Source organism: Sphaerodactylus townsendi, linkage group LG07 (assembly GCF_021028975.2).
Source record: "Sphaerodactylus townsendi isolate TG3544 linkage group LG07, MPM_Stown_v2.3, whole genome shotgun sequence".
NCBI classification, from domain to species: domain Eukaryota; kingdom Metazoa; phylum Chordata; class Lepidosauria; order Squamata; family Sphaerodactylidae; genus Sphaerodactylus; species Sphaerodactylus townsendi.
This window is the reverse complement of record NC_059431.1, coordinates 106446423-106468478: the sequence shown is the minus strand read 5'-3', so window position 1 is coordinate 106468478 and position 22056 is coordinate 106446423. Positions and strand designations below refer to the sequence as shown.

General features: G+C 44.3%; 1 protein-coding gene across 5 annotated transcripts; it reads right to left on the bottom strand.

The window, feature by feature from the left end:
• Positions 1 to 5213: 5213 nt before the first annotated feature.
• Positions 5214 to 20301, bottom strand: LOC125436634 (tripartite motif-containing protein 2-like). 5 transcript variants are annotated; one of them, XM_048503813.1, is made up of 5 exons: positions 20254 to 20301; positions 14482 to 14645; positions 11601 to 11665; positions 7489 to 8028; positions 5214 to 6642 (listed from the first exon to the last, which is right to left on the bottom strand). In XM_048503813.1, exons 3-5 carry the CDS (start codon positions 11640 to 11642, stop codon positions 6295 to 6297), a joined length of 930 nt encoding a protein of 309 aa, XP_048359770.1. In that variant the 5' UTR covers positions 11643 to 11665; positions 14482 to 14645; positions 20254 to 20301; the 3' UTR covers positions 5214 to 6294. The 5 variants fall into 5 exon arrangements, with proteins under 5 accessions (XP_048359770.1, XP_048359767.1, XP_048359771.1 ...); XM_048503810.1 differs by lacking the exon at positions 11601 to 11665; XM_048503814.1 differs by lacking the exon at positions 20254 to 20301 and having other exon boundaries at positions 14489 to 14532.
• Positions 20302 to 22056: the final 1755 nt, after the last annotated feature.

Here is a 22056-nt window from a genome sequence, read left to right as displayed (position 1 = left end):
ATCTGGAAATCCCCTGATGTGAAACTTGGTCACTCAATCTCCCCACTTGATGCATAAAAGCAGAAATTAGTGCTTTCACATGCAGTTCAGACAAGTATATTGGTCATTCCGAACGTTCTCACACTGTCTCAAATTATGTGAAAGGGATTTCTCCGGCCAATCAGTGCAGACAGGATAAGTGATGATAATAAGATTACGATGGAACATGTTTGGCTTTAGTAAACGTAACTGTTGGACCATGCCGTATTTGTAACTGGAGTACCTTCATCTATGAATATAATGTAATAAAATAAATAAAATAAATAACTCTACCTTCAATTGCAGTACCTTCATCTACTATTACAATCTTACCTGGCACATCCCAGTCTTCCGGATCAAATAATACCATTGTGTGTATTGTGGTTTCCCAGTTTCTGTACATCATTTTGACTGCTGGAGTTAAGTCTGTGGTATAGTGGTTAATAGCAGTGGACTCTAATCTGGAATACTGGATCTGATTCCCTGCTCCTCCGCATGAACATAGACTGTGAACCAGGTTTGTTTCCCTGTTACTACACATGAAGCTTGCTGGATAACCTTGGGCTATTTACAGTTTTCTCCAAACTCTCTACCTACCTCACAAAGTGGGGAAGAGAAGGGAAAGTAAGGAGCAGCAGTGGCGTAGGAGGTTAAGAGCTTGTGTATCTAATCTGGAGGAACCGGGTTTGATTCCCAGCTCTGCCGCCTGAGCTGTGGAGGCTTATCTGGGGAATTCAGATTAGCCTACGCACTCCCATACATGCCAGCTGGGTGACCTTGGGCTAGTCACAGCTTCTCGGAGCTCTCTCAGCCCCACCTACCTCACAGGGTGTTTGTTGTGAGGGGGGAAGGGAAAGGAGATTGTAAGCCCCTTTGAGTCTCCTGCAGGAGAGAAAGGGGGATATAAATCCAAATTCTTCTCTCTCTCTCTTCTTCTTCTTCTTCTTCTTCTTCTTCTTCTTCTTCTTCTTCTTCTTCTTCTTCTTCTTCTTATTCTTCTTCTTCTTCTTCTTCTAATTGTAAGCAGCTTTGAAACTCTTTAAAGGTAGAGGGAAAGTGAGGTATAGAAAGCAGCACCCCTCTTTTCTCCTTCTGAAGGAAGTCTATTGAATCCTCTCAGCCTGCTTCAGCAGTGTGGATGAATTACTACCTCATCAGGAGCAAGGGAATTAGCTACGGATGGATTGCTAACTCACCAGTAACCATTGAGAGCATCATGGTCCAATCACGGAGCTTTAAAATGATATATTATGCGAGGAATCCAAAGGATAAGGTGAAAATAATGTGCACGTATAAAATACCTCCTGTATTGACGAAGGCTTTCATGGCCGGAATCACTGGAGTTTTGTGTGGTTTCCAAGCAGTATGGCCGTGTTCTAGTAACATTGGCATCTTTGCCAGCCACAGATGGAGGGAAAACGTCAGGAGAAAATGCTACTAGAACATGGCCATACAGCCTGGAAACCACAACACCCCAGATATATATCTCCTGCTAAACATACATGTCATACACATCAATCAATCAATCAATCAACCAACCAATCAATCAATCAATCAATCAAAGTAACATACAAGATAACAGTTAAAACAGATTGTACATGTGACCAGAACACACTGAGGAGAAGAGAACGATGTGAAGAAGTCCTGGTGCAAACCGTCTCAAATACAGGTATGTCCTTAAGTTGTGTATGATATGTATGTTTAGAGGATATATATTCTTTGTATGTGCACACTGTTTTCCCTTATATTTTGAATTCTTTGCATAATATATCACTTCTATGTTGAAATTGTTGTTTTCTGGTAGTCATTTGGTGTGGTAGGTTTTGTTGTTGCTCTTGGTAATTTCCGCCAAATTGTGTTTCTTGTACTTTTAGGAGATTCATGTATTTGAATTTGCCTTTTGTGGGCTACTGTCTGGGCCTGAGATTCCCATGAAGGACTGACTGTATACCTTTGAAGGGATTTTTGAACTATGCAATATGCATATTGAATGTTCATGGTAATTTATTAATGCGCACTAATACACTTTGCACACGGGAAACATTTTCTAGTTCCTGCTGTATACAGTGAAGCTGGTTTCCCACGTTTTGTCATAATCTGTCACAATGCAACCTGCCTTATGCATACTTGCCTGTCTTCGCTAAGAACATCTAGCTCTGTGGTGGCGAACCTTTGGCACTCCAGATTTTATGTGACTACAATTCCCATCAGCCCCTGCCAGCATGGCCAATTGGCAGGGGCTGATGGGAATTGTAGTCCATACCATCTGGAGTGCCAAAGGTTCGCCACCACTGATCTAGCTCAGTGGGATGACCACCTGAGTCCAGGGTGTGGTCCCTGCCTCTTTAAGAAAACTACTTTTTAGTAAATTGCTGGGAGACCTCTCCTGAAGAAACCCACCCTGGATCCAATTAATCTCTCCTCCCCTTGACAGTGAAAAATCTCCCCTTCTCCTTTTAGGCATGGAGCTCTAAATATTTGTGGATGACATTATCTAGGAATCATTCCAAAGCAAGTCTGATCAGAGGAAAGCCTCCTGTATTTAATGGGGATTATTCCTAGGAGGCTGTTTTTAGGATTGCGGCCAAGATACCTTTTCAGTCTGGTTTCCAGGCAGTGGAAATTGCTTTTTGGTTGCCTTGATGGAGGAGAGCTTTTGCTTGAAGAGGTGTGACCCTGCCTACCCCCCTCCTTCCCCCTGGACTTCTCAGTGGGTTTCAGTACCAAGGTGTCCTCCTAGTTGAGATCATATGGGAGTCAAGTTGAAATCCCAGCAGCATAAAGGTTACCCAGCTGTAGTTTTGCTTTTGACTTTGTCCATAGTCATCCACACTAGATAACTTTGGGCCAGTCATTCTCCATCCAGTCATTCTCAGGGTTATAAAGATAAAAGGTGGGGAAAAAAGTAAATACATTCAATTCCACATTTTCTCTAGTGAAGGATAAAATTACATGCTTTTCAAGTTGCTGAAATATTTAGAGGCTGCTCGTCATCCATACTCTTATTGTCAAGTGTTGAAGATGGATCTGCCTTTGAAAACTTCAGCTGGTTCATACCAAGGAAGCTAAATTTCTTACAAAGATTTGAGAAAGTTTTCCAGCCCTAGAAGATACACACTGCGTGTACTATGTCAGTATCCTTATAAAATCCCTAGATTTTTAGGGCTAGGGTAGTTGAAGGACCATCTCCCCCATGTCAAAGGAGCTTCTGCTTTCAGAGATTTGGAGGTGGGGTTGCTACTGGAACAAGGGCTCTACAATATCTGCAATAAAATGTACAATAACAGTGTGCTGAATATTTCATATTGATATGTAACCTTGATGTTTACAGAACAGCTCTTTATATACTTTCTAAGAAAAGTGATTTATAAATTTGAATAGCTGCTTTTTAAAACTCTACAGTTGAGTTAGTGAATGTTTTGTACTACTTCCTGGAGCCTGTAGTAAGCTGGTTAAAAGCTCTTACGTAGGAGGTTAAGAGCTCGTGTATCTAATCTGGAGGAACCGGGTTTGATTCCCCGCTCTGCCGCCTGAGCTGTGGAGGCTTATCTGGGGAATTCAGATTAGCCTGTGCACTCCCACACACACCAGCTGGGTGACCTTGGGCTAGTCACAGCTTTTCGGAGCTCTCTCAGCCCCACCTACCTCATAGGGTATTTGTTGTGAGGGGGGAAGGGCAAGGAGATTGTAAGCCCCTTTGAGTCTCCTGCAGGAGAGAAAGCGGGGATATAAATCCAAACTCTTCCTCCTCCTCCTCCTCTTCATCTTCTTCATCTTCTTCTTCTTCATCATCTTCTTCTTCATCATCTTCTTCATCTTCATCATCATACAGGGAGGAGGTGCTATTATCAGTAGCTGCTTGTATCCTGAGCGTTCTCTGTAGTGTCCCCCACCATGTGGAATGGCCTGGCTGAGGAGGTCAAAAAATTTACCACTGCTAGCATTCCTTAAACTGTATAAAGCAGAACTGTTCAGGAGGGTATTTTTATCTAGGGAATAATATTGTGGTTTATGTGTTAGGCATTTTTTCCCATTGCATTGTTTGTTGCATTTGTTATACTGTTTTATTGCATTTCTTTCCATTTTTGAAGGATTGAATTTCCTCTACTGCCCAGCTTGCCAGTTAAGAGCGTCCATCTTTCTGTGCCCGTCTTCAGAGGTAGATGGTGCCCAGAGCCAGGACATTTTAATTTCAGAAGGTAAACATTTATGCCCATCCTTTCCTCATGGGTATGTAAAGTGCTGTTAAGTTGTCACCGACTTAGGATAATACTGTAGGACAGTGGTGGCGAACCTTTGGCACTCCAGATGTTATGGACTACAATTCCCATCAGCCCCTGCCAGCATGGCCAATTGGCAGGGGCTGATGGGAATTGTATTCCATAACATCTGGAGTGCCAAAGGTTCGCCACCACGGCTATAGGACATTCAAGGCAAGGCATTTCAATATGAAATGGTTTACAAAATTATATTGCAATAAGTTAATCTGCAAAAAAGTTATATTATCAAATAAATTGTATACCTTTATTAAGGGAAAAATAAATATGGATTCAGTCACTTAACAGGGGAAGTCCAAAGCAATAAGTACTGGGCAGTTACATCACAATAAAAGGGATAAAATCATGATTATGGGATATTGAAAGGGCCTAGATAAGAAAAGAAATGTATTTAAATTACCAAAGAATAGTGAAGTAACTGATTTGATTTAGATGTATTGAATTATGTGTTATTGTTATGGGTAGTTGTGGTAGGATAGATTATGTTTGGGTAACTGTAAATGTGGGTCATTTGTTACATGTTAATATTTGTTGATGTCTTATGTGTTTCAATGGCTTCATGTATGTTTTATGTTCAATGTGTTTTTTAAAGAAGGAAATTAATAAAAAGTATTATGAAAAAAAAAGGACATTCAAGGCAAGAGACTAACAGAGATGCCATTGCCTATTACAATGCATAATTAAGAACATCCAAAGGGTTCCAGTGAATATAATAATCGTACTATATCTTATGATGGTTTCCAAAGATGGTGTTCTTCTCACCCCCTTGGGAAGCCCATTGCATAAAATCTGAGCAATCATAAAAGTACAACCCCTAATTGATGCCAATGTAAGGTACTTTGATGAAGGAGCACCCGGAAGGTGGCAAGCTGAAGACCATAATGTAAAAGGGGACACACATGGAGAGACGGTCCTTGAGATACATTGTTTTGAGACTGTGATGGGTTTAAAATTTATAACTGGTACCACATTGAAGCCTCCATGTTGAATGGCCGTGCAGCTGTGAACCCCAGTTCTTAGGACACAAATGCAGGAAGGGGTTCCATATAGCCTCTGTGCCTTCAAGTGGATTTCATCAGAGGTATTTCATGGGCCATTAGGGACAGAACCTGTTATGTGGGAGGGGGGTGGATTTAGCCAGGCCTCACCTTCATGGGGGGCCTCAAGTCTAGACTTTTGACATTTTCTCTGAACGAGGTTATGCATGACAATTGCAGAGATACACTGACAGGACTGAAAGAATAAGCATTGCAGAGATGTAAGGGAAAGTCTTATTGTGTTTTTGTGCGTTGTCATTTCTAATTTTTACTGGAGGCCTCAAAAGCTGGGAGGAAATAGGGTGCTAGACTGGTCAGAGCTCTTGTTTTATTGGGTGGGCCTCCAATGAAAGAAGTCTCCGTTTTCTCTTTTCTGCCTTAGTAAGGATGGATTTTGGGGCCTAAATGTACAACTGTACAGCACAGAGAAAACCTTCTCAGCCCATTGGTGGTGGCAGAAAGTGCCATCAAGTCACAACTGACTTAAAGGCGACACTGTAAGATTTCAAGGCAAAAGATGTTTGGAGGCAGTTTGCCGCTGCCCGTCTCTGTTGTGGGCTGAGGAAGTTCTGAGAGAACTGTGACTAGCCCAAGGTCACCCATCACGTTTCAAGGGAGGAGTGGAGAATCAATCCCAGTTCTCTATATTAGAGTTCGCCATTGTTAACCCACTACATCAGGCTGGCTCTCTCAGCTCATTAAGCACAGAGAATTCCCTCTCAGCGCATCAAGGGCAGCCATATTTGTTGCTGCATCATATAGGAAAGAGAGGGCAGGGGTTCTGCACACAGAAAGCACTGGCATGGGTATAATTCTGCATATAGTTGGTTGGGGCAGCAGTAGGTGTGGGGCAGTTACTAGTGGGAAGGGGGGGGACCCTTAATGGATATTGACACACCAACACCCTGCAATTGTGTTTATTCAGGCCAGTTCTCTTATTGGCTGAAGATGCCAAAGTGCACTTATCTGTACCGAAAGATTTTAATACTGTGGTTGTAACAGTCAGCTACTGCCACTAGCCCATGACCCAGCACTGAGAGTCCGCTGGGCCCTTGCAGACCATGGGTGGCCACCACAGCACACAGAGAGGAGTCAGGATTAAACATCACAATGCAGTTTTGTGCTTCGTCAGAGACAAAGACGTTGCCTTGATGGTCCACGCAGACTCCGGAAGGGTTTTCAAATGTGAATTTATTCCCGTACTGAGGCCCTATCGTCTTTGACACGCTCTGTTTCCTGTCGATAACTTTGATACAGCAGCCCTGGAATCTGCCGAACAGCTGTCCTTCTGTGACTAGCATCTCTTCTTCCTGGGGCACAGGGGGAGAAGAAAGAATATCGATTAATCAGACACAGATAACACTGTTTTATTTGAACGACTGACCACAAAAATTCTACTCAAGTCACTTGCGTATCACAAGGTTTGGACTCTTTCACACCCATTTGTTCCTTCTCCCTCCAAACTGCCAGGAAATGGACCCCACATTTCTCAAAGGGATTATAATGTTTGCCCAACATTTTTAGCTCAGTGATACTTATTCCTGAATGTATATGCGTGACGATATAGCACCAAAACCTAATCCAATTTGCATAGTCTCAGGTGCGTAGTTGTGCTAGTTTATAGTAGTAGGGCAAAAACTGAGTCTGGTAGCCTCTTGCAGGCCAACAGAATTTTCCAGGATATAAACTTTTGTGAGCCCGAGTCCATTTTGTCAGAGATAAAAGTGTTGGTGTGTAGTATTTTAGAGCCGTGGCCAGCCAGATATTATGTATAGCCAACAGCCGAAAAGCCTGTAAGCAAGAATACTGGTAGGAAGTGCCAGTTGAGTCACTGCTGACTAGCAGGGTTTTCAAGGAAAGAGATAAGCAGGTGGTTTGCCATTGCTTGCCTCTGCGTAGCAATCCTGGACTTCTTTGGTGGTCTCCCATCCAAATACTAACCAGGGCTGAACCTGCTTAGCTTCTGAGATCAGATGAGTGATGAGAGCATGGCCCATCCAGGACAGAGCAGAAGGATATTAGGACACAGAAAGGAAATACATGTTCCCGTTCCTGTTGCTTTCTTTCCTTAATTCCCAGTTTGACTATTAAATGTAAGTTTAGGCTAAGAACGGGACCATCCAATGAATAGTTTTGTCAGCAGACTTCCCCCATACCTTATTGACCGCCACACGCACTGGCCTGTGAAATCCTTCTATTGCATGAGTCTTCAATACAGCATTCATTCTCCAGTCCACTCCGATAATGTTGATTTTCCCTCCACTGTTCCAGTCCGACACCGCAATGCTGTTGGACTTCAGCACCGCTATCCCGTACGAATAAGGCCAATTTATTTTGGGTGACTTCAGTTCGTGGATCAGCTCGCCATCTTTCGTGAAGAGCTGGATGATTTTTGTCCCATTGGTCACAAGCAACACCCCGTTCCTCATGCAAGTGATGTCTCCCAAACCTTTAATAGGTTCGAATCCGTAGGGAAAGCTTTGCTTCGGCCGGCCGTCAGGGTTGAAGACCTGGATGTGCCCGGTTCCGCTGTCTTTCACCACCAAATCGCCCTCGGGGGTCGTAGTCACACCCGTCGGCCAGATCAACTTACCGGGCGACGATCCGAAACCTCCCAATTCTTTTTCTAGAACATTGTAATAGATCTTCTGGATGCCGGAAAGTCGCCATTTCTTATTAAATTCATTAAACCCTGGCTAATAAACAAAAAACAAAGCGAAAAAAACATCCCTTGGCACATTAGATCAGTGATGGCGAACCTTTTTGAGACTGAGTGCCCAAACTGCAACCCAAAACCCACTTATTTATCACAAAGTGCCAACACGGCAATTTAACTTGAATACTGAGGTTTTAGTTAAGAAAAAATGGTTGGCTCTGAGGCGTGTGTTACTCGGGAGTAAGCTTGGTGGTAGTTGTTGGCTTTGCTTTGAAGCAACCATGCAATTCTTCGAACGAGTGAATCATGACCCTAGGAGGGTTTACTCAGAAGCAAGCCACATTGCCAGCACATTGTCAGCTTACTCCCAGGTAAAGGATCATGCTTTAGTTCTTTGCATGAAAATCAGTGGGGTTTAACAGTGCTTAACAGGGTTACCTATACTGCTTCCCCAAAACTAGACCTTAGGTTTAATGCTAATAATTGAGCCCAGCAGCCCAGGCCAGCCTAGATGTGTGTGTGGAGGGGGCGATTTCCTCCCACATGATGAACTCTGTGCGTGCCCATAGAGAGGGCTCTGAGTGCCACCTCTGGCACCCGTGCCATAGGTTCGCCATCACTGCATTAGATGGTGGTGGAAAGTTCTATCAAGTTGCTGCTGTGTGTGGAGATTCCCATATGGTTTTCAAGGCAACAGATGTTCAGGGGTGGTTTGCCATTACCTGCCTCTGCATTGTACCTTGGTGGAAGAGGACTTCCTTGGTGGTCTCCCATCCAAATACTAATCAGGGCTGACTGTACTTAGTATCCAATATCTGATGAGATGGGGCTAGCTTGAGCCCATCTGGGTCAGGGCAGCACACCAAGTACTAATACTTTGTTGTGTCACAAACTTCTTTTGGCTGGAAAGAGAACACTCTAAAATGGAGGATGGGTGAGAATGAATGAGGGAGCGTAAGCACGTATGCAGCCATACTGAGCTGCAAAAATTCAGATGTCCAATTACAGCGCAACATTGGCAGACCTTCTGAACGAAAACAAAAAAACCGAGACCACCCCCTTCTCCATGCGACCAGTGACACCTCAAATCCAGGTGAGCAAAACCTGACTTTTCACTAGACATGCAAAATAAATACGCTGCAGTACAGGAAACAATAACCATGGAGAAAAAAATAATGGTGCAAAAAAATGGTGCAAAAAAACATACAAAAAACAAACGCAAATCCAAGATTGCAAATTGCCTGCTTCTAAACCACATGGTAAATAGCACATGTATAATGGGCCTAATTCAAGTAAAGAAACAAAATGCAGGAGTTGGAAGGAGAAGTTCAGGCTAAGGGCCAAACTTCGCAATTCACATCCCCCCAAGTCATGCTGCTAACTACACAGCCCACAATCCCAGCAGTATGCACAGTTGCTCTCAAATCTGAATAAGGAACGGCTTGCATTTTCTGCTACATTACATGCTGCATAAATATATGCTCTGCCCTCTTCAGGTGAAATGAAGATTGTGTGCACATGCTGTCAGTATGCAAAGCTGCACATTCTCAGATGTCATGTCTGTCTCAGATGTCATGTCTGTCATGCCTGTAATGAAAGAGTCATTCTCAAAGTTTGTGTAGCCCCAACTCAGAACCAGCTCAGATAACGAATTCAAAATTAGCCAGTTCATCCTGCTAATAATCCTGAGAATTGGAAATGGGTTTTCGCCAGTTCCTAACCGTTATCATTTTTATTGCAAGGCATTTCCCCCTTCCCCTGCTTCCCCAGTGGCAGCTATTAGGTTCGAGTACACAGAGGGAGAGAGTTGTCGGCAAGTGATGGCATCATATTTGAAATTCCAAGTTGAGATTTTGCCCAGTAGTCTTCAGTGTTTTTATACTCTGTCTTAGAAAAAGTTGTTAGTACAATCAGTTGAGGTGCAGCAGTTGAGAAAATTGTATGCATACACAGTAGAATGTAGTCCTGAATGAATATTTATTTATTTATTTATTTATACTTTGGGCTTCTAGACCGCCCCATCCCCGAGGGAGTTATCGTTCATGTTTACGGGTTGCCTTTGTCAAAACCTTTATTTTGTGCATTATTGAACATAAACTGAGCGTCAAAATGTATTTGTACTTCCAAAATTTTTACTTCCAAACGGGGTGAGGGGCAGGGCTGGGTAGGCAGCGAGACCTATTGGCGGCATTCTACAACAAAGCAGGTCTGGCATATTGCGTTCTGTGGCAGAGGAATATGCAACCCTACTAACATCTTTTTCTGAGACAAACTATAGAAACCCTTTTTTCTCCAGCCAGCACCATCCAATCCAATTAATCTTGCTACACATCCTGTATTCCACTTTAAGATTCTACAAACTGTAGATTGGAAACTGATCCATCGTGACTTCTTTCCCTCTTTTTTGTTTTGAATATCCAGTCTCACGAAAAGTTTTTGGGAACTCAAAAGGTTGCCCGTTCGTTTGTGGTGTTTTAGTTGGTTCTAATTCAAGGCATGGAGCGATTGCTTTCTTTTACTTTTCTTTGAATGAACACAGCTACCTGTGCTGGAGGATGGGCAGCTTTCGATAGTATTCCAGAAATGGATCTTAGCTATGTCAGTATCGATTGACGAAGCTTGGAAATGTTGGATCCAAAGAAAACCTTACTGAACCAAACCAAAGGATTGTTAGAATGGCTGCCGAGATCGCCACAGCCCCACCCAGACACAGATTCCCTTTCCTGCTCCCCACACCACTTAGACCCAACTCCAAATCCCATGACAGCCTAAACATCACACGATTTGCCGTCTTTCATGGGGCTGCCAAAGTGACCTAGGCCCCTGGAGTTTTGTCCCCCAAACCTCTGAAATGCTGTATCAACCCATGCCTAGATAGACGTTCATATGAAAGGAACAGCTGGGCGTTCATAAAGTTCTGGGACGTCTCAAAAAGTCACCATTTTTTCCTTAGGGTACTCTGAATCAGGGAGAGGAGGAGAGGAGAGTTTGGATTTATATCCCCCCTTTTCTCTCCTGCAGGAGACTCAAAAGGGCTTCCAATCTCCTTGCCCTTCCCCCCTCACAACAAGCACCCTGTGAGGTGGGTGGGGCTGAGAGAGCTCCGAAAAGCTGTGACTAGCCCAAGGTCACCCAGCTGGCGTGTGTGGGAGTGTACAGGCTAATCTGAATGCCCCAGATAAGCCTCCACAGCTCAGGCGGCAGAACGGGGAATCAAACCCGGTTCCTCCAGATTAGATACACGAGCTCTTAACCTCCTACGCCAAGAGTTATGGGAGTTGGGTGGTGCTATGGGATTGAAGACTGCCTGGTTACATGCCAATAGGGTCACGTTACCTCTCTGAACATAGTAGTTGTAGATCAAGGCGGCCGCCACCCTTGGGCTTCCAGGAATCTCGATTCATCTAAAGACTGTCAGAGCGTCTATTGTTCCGATACCTTCCCTTCTTCTCCTGTGACCTCTCCATCACTGCTCCCTCCTGCTACCCTGGCTCTCTGTCTCTTCCTGAATCTCTACCTCAACCCCTATTGTTACATCAGTGTTACCCAGTGCTATGAACTATGGGTAGAGATGGGGCCAGGGTAAAGCCAGCAGCAAGAAAGATACCTTACCTCCTCATCTTCCAGCTCCTTCAAAAAATAAGAGTCCAACATTGCTCCCTGGATGGGGTTTAACCCTGGAATGTATAGGAGTGAAATGACACATTAATTTCGAAAGTATGCAAAGTCCTTTTTAAAAAAAAACCCAAAGAAATATAACACAGAAATCTAAAACAGTACATCTAGAAAATCCCATGAGAAGTTTAGTCGGGACTTAATATTTATTTCTACTTTCACGTTTTTTAAATGTTTCCCTTCCTTCAAGAAGAACAAGCTAACAGATCCTATGGTCCAGATATAATACCAAACTATAATTTGGTGCTAAAAGAATGAGGAGGAGGAGGAGGAGGAGGAGGAGTTTGGATTTATATCCCCCCTTTCTCTCCTGCAGGAGACTCAAAGGGGCTTCCAATCTCCTTGCCCTTCCCCCCTCACAACAAACACTCTGTGAGGTGGGTGGGGCTGAGAGAGCTCCGAAGAGCTGTGACTAGGCCAAGGTCACCCAGCTGGCGTGTGTGGGAGTGCACAGGCTAATCTGAATTCCCCAGATGAGCCTCCACAGCTTAGGCGGCAGAGCTGGGAATCAAACCCGGTTCCTCCAGATTAGATACACGAGCTCTTAACCTCCTACGCTTAGAAGGAATATCAGGGTGATACATATGAACCTCCACTTGAGCACCACAAGCTCATTGGTTACTTCCACTTTGGTGGCAAACCCTAATTTTCCATTTCCAGAGCTGGCAGTGATGGCTTGCCTTACAAGCCAGAACTGGTAAGAATGTTTTTTCCTAGCTTGCAATCCTGTTTTGTGGGGTAAACCAAAACCATAGTTGGTTTGGATGTAACGGCAACTTTTGTTTCACCGCAAACCAATAGTAATTCATTCTCAGTCAAGAAAGGAAAGAAAGAATCTCTCTCCTCATAGGTCTTTTACTTATCGCATACCAGTCATATTCCTCTAGCTGCCATCTTCTGGCTCACCCCCCTATTTAAGGTCACCACCCGGGAATCTATCTGATCTTGTTCCTTTTCAGTAACGGCTGCTCTGCCTCTGGAATGGGCTCACCAGAGATTTGAACCCAAGTCTTGAGGCGCAGATAAACAGTGTAGGTAGTTCTGAGATGATTATTCTTGATTTATCCTTAGTTATATATTTTTTAATAAACTGCACAATGAGGTGGACAAGGAAATTGAAATGGTTGAAGATTCTCTGTTCCTTGGCTCCATCATCAAAGGGAGACTGCAGTCAAGAAATCAGAAGGAGACTGAGACCAGGAAAGGCAGCCATGAAGGAGCTAGAAAAGATTCTTAAATGTAAGGATGGGACACTGGCCACCAAGATCAAGATAATTCATGTTGTAGCATTGCCTATTAATGTGTGTTTGTGTGAAAGCTGGACAATGAAGAAAATAGATTCCTTTGAATTGTGATGCTGGAAGACAATGTTGCGGATACCACGGACCGCCAAAAAACAGTGAATTCTGGATCAAATCAAGCCTGAAGCTAAAATGACTAAACTGAGGCTGTTGTGTTTGGTCACATTATGAGAAGACCGAAGTCACTAGAAGAGACAATAATGCTAGGAAAAATTGAAGGTTGCAGGGAAAGAGGAAGACCCAGATTGAGATGGATTGACTCTATAAAGGAAGCCACGGTCCTCAGTTTGCAAGATCTGAGCAAGTCTGCTAATGATAGGAGGTTTTGGGGGACATTGATTCATACGGTCACCATTCTGTGCCTAGATGGCATTTAACACACACGCACACGCACACGCAAACCACCAACAAAGCCAGCGGGGCACAGTGGTTAAGAGAGGCAGACTCTAATCTGGTGACCTTAGGCTAGTCACAGTTATCTCAGAGCTTTCTCAGCCTCACCTCCTCACAAGGTGCCTATTGTAAGGAGAGGAAGGGAAGGAGTTTGTAGGCTGCTTTGAGACTCCTTAAAGGTAGAGAAAAGCAGGGTACAAAAACCAGCTCTCCAAAGGGTGATCACTACTGCACAAAGGATCATCAGCTGCCCTCTCCCCTCCTTGGAAGAACTCTATAATTCCCGAAGCCTAAAAAAAGCCCAAAGTATTCTGAGGGACCCGTCTCATCCAGCACACTCTCTTTTTGAACTGTTACCATCCGGCAGACGATACAGGTCTCTCAAAACTAGAACAAAGAGGCTTAGAGACAGCTTCTACTCTAGAGCTGTGGCTATGCTAAACTCTGCGGCTTCGTATTGATGTGTTTGGGGCTGTGGAGGAAGGGGAAAGTGAGGATGATGTATGAGTCTGAAATTGTGTGCATCGAGGAATGCTGCTGTAAATTTCATTGTGCGTGCACAATGACAATAAAATGCTTATGCTTCTTCTAAACTGGAAGAAACTGGAAGTGTGGAGTAGGAGAATCAAGAATTAAATCATGTTTTCACCACCTAAACCTGTCTCTGTTTCCCCTACCGCCAAGTTGGTTTTACTGATGCTTGCGGGGGGAGAGGGGATATGGTGCCTGTAAATTTTCTCCAGTTTGGCGAAGGCAGCTTGGAGTAATGGTTTTTGGCAGGAAAATGGTATGAAGTGTACAGTTGCTCTTTTCAAATTGCAATCTCCCCCCACCCACCCACCCACCCCTGGCTCTATTCTGTTAAAGAATAATCATGTCTGAAAAATAATGATGGAATTGCACATATGGACTTGAATCCCACTTAACATTTCCATGGACAGAAGGGATTTCCATCTGCAGTGGGATTTCTTTCCAAATGCAGAAGACCACTCTGTGATTCCTCTCTCTTTGTTATCCACCCAGGTTGCAAGGAACTTGCAGCTAGCCTCATGCCCTGCACTGTGCTTGAAGAAGGCAATAATGGCAAAACCACACTTAAAAGAAGAGAATATATTTAAACTTACCTGGTACCTGAATGCGGCGTAGGTGAAGCTGAGCTCCGGCATCAGTTTCTGTTCCCAGAGTGTTATACTCAAGAGAACCATCTCCGGTGTCATGATGCAACAGGATACGTCACGTGCTCAGCGCAGTGCTTTGTCCTGTTTATATGAGCTTCAGCTTCTACTCTCTAGAGGGAAACCACATCATGCTACTTAGCAAAAGGATGGAATAAATTATTCCATGATACTTAAGCAGGATATTTAAAGAATAACTGGCTCATGGTACCAATTCTGCCACCTCTTAATACTCTTTAACAAGTTGATGCACCCGTCCCAGACATTTTCCCTTCACTTGCAATTAAAATGATCTATTTTGAGCTGGTGTGCATACTAGCAGTGCAAGTCGAAATAGTGTGACACCTTTTTAAGTCGATGGGCTTGTGGTGTTGATGGGCTTTTTAAGTCGATGGGCTACGGTCGCTATGGCGACCCTGTTCGGAAATGGTTTGCCATTGCCAGTCATGAGTGTGTCATCATGTCACAAAACGGCACGTGGAGATAAAGGGAGCATGGCACAGTTACCTAGGTGATGTGGCTCCTTCCCCTTGTGTCTGCCCTGCAATGCCCAGCAGGCAGAGGTGGGATCCAGCACGTTCTCACCAGTTCCCGAGAGTGGGTTACTAATTATTTGTGTGTGCCGAGAGGGGGTTACTAATTGGGTCTGCTTTTCCGTTAGACATTCCATTAGGTCCAAAAATCATAAAGTCCTGCTGTTTCCTATGTGGCTGGTTAGCAAAGGTAGAAAACGGGATAATTCTCCCTGTTGGGCTGTTTTAAAAACATGTTTTAGAAATATGGTCAAGTTCCTTGTTTAAGGAAAGTATCCTTCTTTTGATTTCTAGAAACAAAATTATTTGAAAGTATTAAGTATTTGACGGGCAGTCAATTAGAGGAGAAGTAGTTGTTTCTGTTGGCAGTAGATGATAGGACTTGCTATAATGAGTTTAAATTATGGTCAGAAAGAACTTTTTTTTTCAGTAAGAGTTTTTTACAGCAACAGAGAAATTATTAATGCCCCGCCCCCGGAATGCCCTGCCCAGCCCTATTGGAGCTACGCCACTGTTTGAATCCCACCACCATGGGAACCTGTTACTAAAATTTTTGGATCCCACCACTGCCAGCAGGCATGCACCAAAACATACAAACCAGCCAATTTAGCCATCTCAGTCTAGGGAGCATTAAATATGCAGTCCCCAAAAACGCTTTTCTGAACAGCCCCCATTGAATAAAATGGGAAAGGACTTACTTCTGAGCGGACCTACTTAGGATTGCTCCCTAGGGGCATGAACTGGAACGTCTCTGTTTCAATAATTCTTTCAGAAATGGGATATCTAGGGTGACCCTAGGCAAGCCACTAATTCTCAGCTTCCACTTTCAATCTATGATATGACAGTAAATACTTCTTGGCCTACCCTTAAGGGATGTTGTAATGATTGATAACGTAATGTGAGCTCTGATGAAGTGTTCTGCATGTAAACCCTGATTTCCTTTGCCTTTGTTTTCATTTTCCTCCCGAAAAACTTTGTTTTCATTTTCCTCTTTTTGTACGTAGCGAGGTTTTCAAAAACAGGCTGGTACAGAGGACATTGTTGGCATGACAGATTGAAGGGCTACACCGTGCTGTGAACTCTAAGAGCATTTCACTGATTCCACCTATTTCACCCGCTGCCCTCAACCTGCATGCTTTTCTTGAGCAAACAAATTTATTTGATCTGCTAATGAATATGTGATGGTTTGATGGTTAGTCTGTGCAAACAAAAGTGGATGAATGGACTGGATCTCCAGGTTTTTTGGGGGGTGGGGTGCAGAGGTGCATAATGGTGGATTGCCCCTCGATTTGTGGCATCTGTTTTGAGTGTAAAATTTTCCAAATGCAAAGGGATGGAAGGGAATGCACTGAATGTACTCCCCATGCAGAAATTCTCCAACACGCAATTAAAATGTTCATTGCCTGAAAATGGCGTAGCCTTAGAATAGTCCCAGGGAGAAAAATGGGTATGTAAAAATCACACTTATAGGTTTTTGCACTATTAGCCCTCCAACTGAGGAATTGTGCAGTCAGGCTGGCCTTGTAAAAGGCACATAAGATCTCTGTGGGGCTTGCAAACACAGCTTCGAACAGGAAATCTAATGGGAGAGTAGATCCTAGGATTGTTGAAAGAGGTAAAGAGGGGGTAAGTGCGTGTCTGTTGCTTGAGATGGTGTGGTTTCTGAACTTCTTGGGGGATGTCTGTGTGAAAATCTCCCAGCTTTTAGTAAGTGCATTAGAAGCACATGATTCTCCGAGGAGGAGCTTCCACTTGACTGAGGTGAGTCAGCTGCCAGTTGTCGGGCCTTTCTGCACAAATCAACTGAAACGTTTCTAAAACATTTTCAGTCCCACCTTCACCATCTTTGTCTGTCTGTCTCCCTTTGTTTGCCTGTTCTCACTCCCTCAACAATTCCTGGACGCCATTACATTACATTACGTCTGTCTCCTTTTGTTTGTCTGTATTCACTCCCTCAACAATTCCTGGACGCAATTACATTACATTACATCTGTCTCCCTTTGTTTGTCTGTATTCACTCCCTCAACAATTTCTGGACGCCATTACATTACATCTGTCTCCCTTTGTTTGTCTGTATTCACTCCCTCAACAATTTCTGGACGCCATTACATTACATTACATCTGTCTCCCTTTGTTTGTCTGTATTCACTCCCTCAACAATTCCTGGACGCCATTACATTACATTACATCTGTCTCCCTTTGTTTGTCTGTATTCACTTCCTCAACAATTTCTGGACGCCATTACATTACATTACATCTGTCTCCCTTTGTTTGTCTGTATTCACTCCCTCAACAATTTCTGGACGCCATTACATTACATCTGTCTCCCTTTGTTTGTCTGTATTCACTCCCTCAACAATTTCTGGACGCCATTACATTACATTACATCTGTCTCCCTTTGTTTGTCTGTATTCACTCCCTCAACAATTCCTGGACGCCATTACATTACATTACATCTGTCTCCCTTTGTTTGTCTGTATTCACTCCCTCAACAATTCCTGGATGCCATTACATTACATTACATCTGTCTCCCTTTGTTTGTCTGTATTCACTTCCTCAACAATTTCTGGACGCCATTACATTACATTACATCTGTCTCCCTTTGTTTGTCTGTATTCACTCCCTCAACAATTTCTGGACGCCATTACATTACATCTGTCTCCCTTTGTTTGTCTGTATTCACTCCCTCAACAATTCCTGGACGCCATTACATTACATTACATCTGTCTCCCTTTGTTTGTCTGTATTCACTCCCTCAACAATTCCTGGACGCCATTACATGATTGCCCCCATGCCTTTTTTCGAGCTAGATATAGAATCAATGCTTCAGTGTTTCACAGCCTCAAGCTGTGATTCTCTAGACCTCATATACTCAAAGCCTCAAAGACTAGTCACCAGCCCCCCAATTAAAAAAAAAAGAAATTGTGGAAACAAACAGGCAAAGGAGAATGAAGTGAGCTCTGAAAATGGCGCCAAGGAGAAAGTCCAGAGATGGCACAGAGGCCATCTTGAAGAGGTCTCACAGGAAAGCGAAGACTTTTTCAAAAAATTTCAACTGAAGCATTGTTTTAAAAGGACATTTGTTTAAAATGGTTTGAGGCTGCAAGTAAAACGTTTTGGGGTAAAAACAACGTGGAACTCCATAGAGGAAGCGTTTTCTTTCCTCCCTCAAAATGTTTTAAGAGGTTTGTGCAGAGAGGGTCATTGTCTAACTCCTGGGCTGAGAGCCACAACCCTCAGTGGTAAGCAGAGCTCATTAGAAGACTGACTCTTCAAAAAGCATGCAGGATGCCCGTGGGGCTTGTTTCTGGGGCTTGCAAACAGGGTTTCTAACAGGGGAGTTGAACTTGGGAATTCAGCACGGGAGGCTGACGGGGAGCAGGAGAGAATCTCTCTAGTCTTAGTTTCTTGAGAAACTCAGTTCCAAATCAGCAAGGAGGGTAGCGTGCCCCGACATCTTTCCTGCTATGGAAATGCACTCAAGTTCAGGTAAGTGCCCTATTTTAAAGTGACTAACCAATCATGAAAGATGAAGGCCAGTAGGGGAGTGGGGGCTATCAAGTGTTTTGCACGAAGCACCACATGTATGATTATTTACCTGCTGAGTGAAAATCATGCGTGTGTCCTTGATGCGTGGACCTCTTGAATCTCAGAGAGCAGGTTTCTTCCAGAGGTGGGATCCAGCAGGTTCTCACAGGTTCCCGAGAATAGGTTACTAATTATTTGTGTATGCCGAGAGGGGGTTACTAATTGGTGATTTTGCCACATGATTTTTGCCTTAGTTACGCCCCTCCTCTCAGCAGTAGCGCGCAGAACTTGAAGCAGTCTAGCAGGAGGTGCACTGGCGTGCGTGGCAGCCTGCGCCTGCATGCATTCGTTTCCCACCCAAGGACTGGCGCAGCGGCTGCGTCCTTGCCACAGCCACACCCAGGAATGCCCCGCCCCTGGAATGCCCGGCCACGCCCCCATCGTGCCCCACCCAGCCCCATTGGCGCTACGCCACAGTTTGAATCCCACCACCATGGGAACCTGTTACTAAAATTTTTGGATCCCACCACTGGTTTCTTCCCTTTCGACTAGGTTTGCTGACCTGGAGAAGCTGAGCTAGAGAGGTGTGGGGATCTTCAGGGACTTACTTCAACAGTCCAACGCCTGTGTGCCCCTCGCTTCCCCTGGAGGGCTAGCTAGACAGGCACAGATCGGGAGTGTCAATGTGTGGACGACAAAGTGGTGCCAGGAGAAGAAGGATTTAGATTTGTTTGCCACTGGGAAACTTTCAGAAATGAGTCAAACCTTTACAAAAGAGGCAGGCTTCTCTGGAATCAAAACTAGATTTCTGGCAGTTAATATCAAAAAAGATGGCAGAGGTTTGTTGGAGACAGAAACACGCTATGGGTGTTTATGGAGTCCCTTTTTTACAGGAGCTTTTGATTGCCTACCCGCTCTGGATGGATGCTAACATGGCTCTGTGTAGCCCTTAATGGGATTTAATGTCACTGTGAGGTATGAGCTGGCTCTTTAATGGACTGAGAAAATTATAGCTTGAAGGGCTGCTAGTAGCCAGGAGCAAGCCAAGTGATCCCCCACCACAGGGGCTTGGTTTGCAGCTGGATCGATTTAACATCCCAACCCCCCTCCTGGTTTTTGTATGCCCAGATGTTCCCTCCTCTCTCCTCTCGGTGAGGCATCTTTTGCCTCTGAACCATGAAATACTGACCTTTGCATAGCACATCAACTCCTGGAGTTTTATGTTGCTAGAAACATGTTCCATGGGGCTTGCAATAAAAAATCCTTAGCTAGCAGTCAAATTCCCGAAGAATGTGCTAACAGCAGTGCCTTCTGGTTTTCATAAAGCTTAAGTCAATACAATGGTCAGAAAGTTCCATAGTCTCTATGTGGGCAACAGTTCTCTCCTTGAAAGTTTAAAATGCTTTGTTTCCCTCAAACAGCAGCAGTAGAAAGCTGCCAGAATCTTTTATTTCTAAAGTAATCGCTTCTATTTGGTATATTTTCTAGTTGCAGGGAATTGTGTACATAGGGGAGCATTCAATGAATAATAATAGAGCAGGATAATGGGAGACATTTGGTGGTACAGAGTTGCTTGCGCCAGATAGCACACGCAAGGAAGTGTATGAAGGTTAGGGACATCAGAAACTTTGTAGAAGGCATCTGGGGCAGGAAAACATACCACATTCAACAGCCGTGATGGATGGTGAGCTGAGCCTCAAATATCCTCTTCTGTTCCCTGTCCGAGTCAAACAACCGCCTGATAGCTTAGCAGTGGGGGCCATTTTGTTTCCTTGCGGTGGTGGAGTTTCGTTTCTTAGTGCCATGTGAGCGCTGTTGCATCTGCGCAGTAGGTGAAATCCATTCGCCACCAGGGTCACAGTTGGCATAATTAAGCGTTTGGAAGGGGAGGGGGATTTATGATGCTAATAAAATGGTATGACAATGCACATGCATGAGATGACCTCAAGATCCTTGATTTAAATGAACACCAAACAGTAAGACTGTAAAAACAACCCAGCCCTGTTTGTTTGTAGCCCTTGGCTGATTTGCTCGCTCTTTATTTTCACAATTGGCTGCTGATTGATACCTGGCAAGGACCAGTCTGCGGGAGAGAGAAGGAAACAGGACTCCCAATGGGCTCTGTGAGAATGTGCATGTATGAAATAATGCCGACTGCAGTGTATTTCACTGTACTGTCTCAATAAGCAGAAAGTGGATGAACAGAACTGAGCTGCCTCACCCTCACCCCCCTCAAAAAAGTCTCCCCCACACAATGGGCAAATGGAGCATGAGTCCCAAGTGGTGGGTGTTCGAGCATCCCTAGTGAAGACACCCATGGGTTCATAGCTGGATAATACTTGTGCTTGCTGTTCTGGTGAAATGTTTTCTGCAGTTGCGTGGTGTAAATAAGACTTTTGCTGCTAGGATGGCCGACCATTTATCAAGACTGACAGCCGAAAAGAAGCCAGTGAACAACTAAGCGGGCTGTTGACCTGAGCAGAACTGAGGAACCAACCCAGAATCACAGTTTATATGAGGCCAGGTGGAGCCCTATTGGCTGCTCAGGTCACCTGACCTCTGCTGGGATGAAATCTGCAGTTTGCCTTTCAGTTCAGCTGGAGGGACACCCTTGCGTTGTTAGCTTCAGGCTTATCTATCATTTATCTCTTCATTTTTGCGAAGGAGCTCAGGACAGCATATATGGGTCTCCCTTTGTTTTATCCTTAGGACAGTCCTGTGAGGCAGGAGAGAGAGTGACTGGCCCAAAGTCACCCAGTAAGCTGTGTTTTGTCATCTTTTTTGATATTAACTGCCAGAAACCTAGTTCCCTTTTGGTTCAAGAGAAGCCTGCCTCTTTTGTAAAGGAGCAGCAGTGGCGTAGGAGGTTAAGAGCTCATGTATCTAATCAGGAGGAACCGGGTTTGATTCCCAGCTCTGCCGCCTGAGCTGTGGAGGCTTATCTGGGGAATTCAGATTAGCCTGTACACTCCCACACACGCCAGCTGGGTGACCTTGGGCTAGTCACAGCTTCTCGGAGCTCTCTCAGCCCCACCTACCTCACAGGGTGTTTGTTGAGAGGGGGGAAGGGCAAGGAGTCTCCTGCAAGAGAGAAAGGGGGGATATAAATCCAAACTCCTCCTCCTCCTCCTCCCTTCTTCTTCTTCTTCTTCTTCTTCTTCTTCTTCTTCTTCTTCTTCTTCTTCTTCTTCTTCTTCTTCTTCTTCTTCTTCTTCTTCTTCTTCTTCTTCTTCTTCTTCTTCTTCTTCTTCTTCTTCTTCTTCTTCTTCTTCTTCTTCGTTTTATCCTTAGGACAGTCCTGTGAGGCAGGAGAGAGAGTGACTGGCCCAAAGTCACCCAGTAAGCTGTGTTTTGTGGATTCGAACCCAGGACTCTCCTGTCTAACCACTCCCCTCTTGGTCTCAATAATTCTACCCGCGCACAAGCCATGTGAAATCTGCTCTCTGGTGCCACAGTCCTTGAT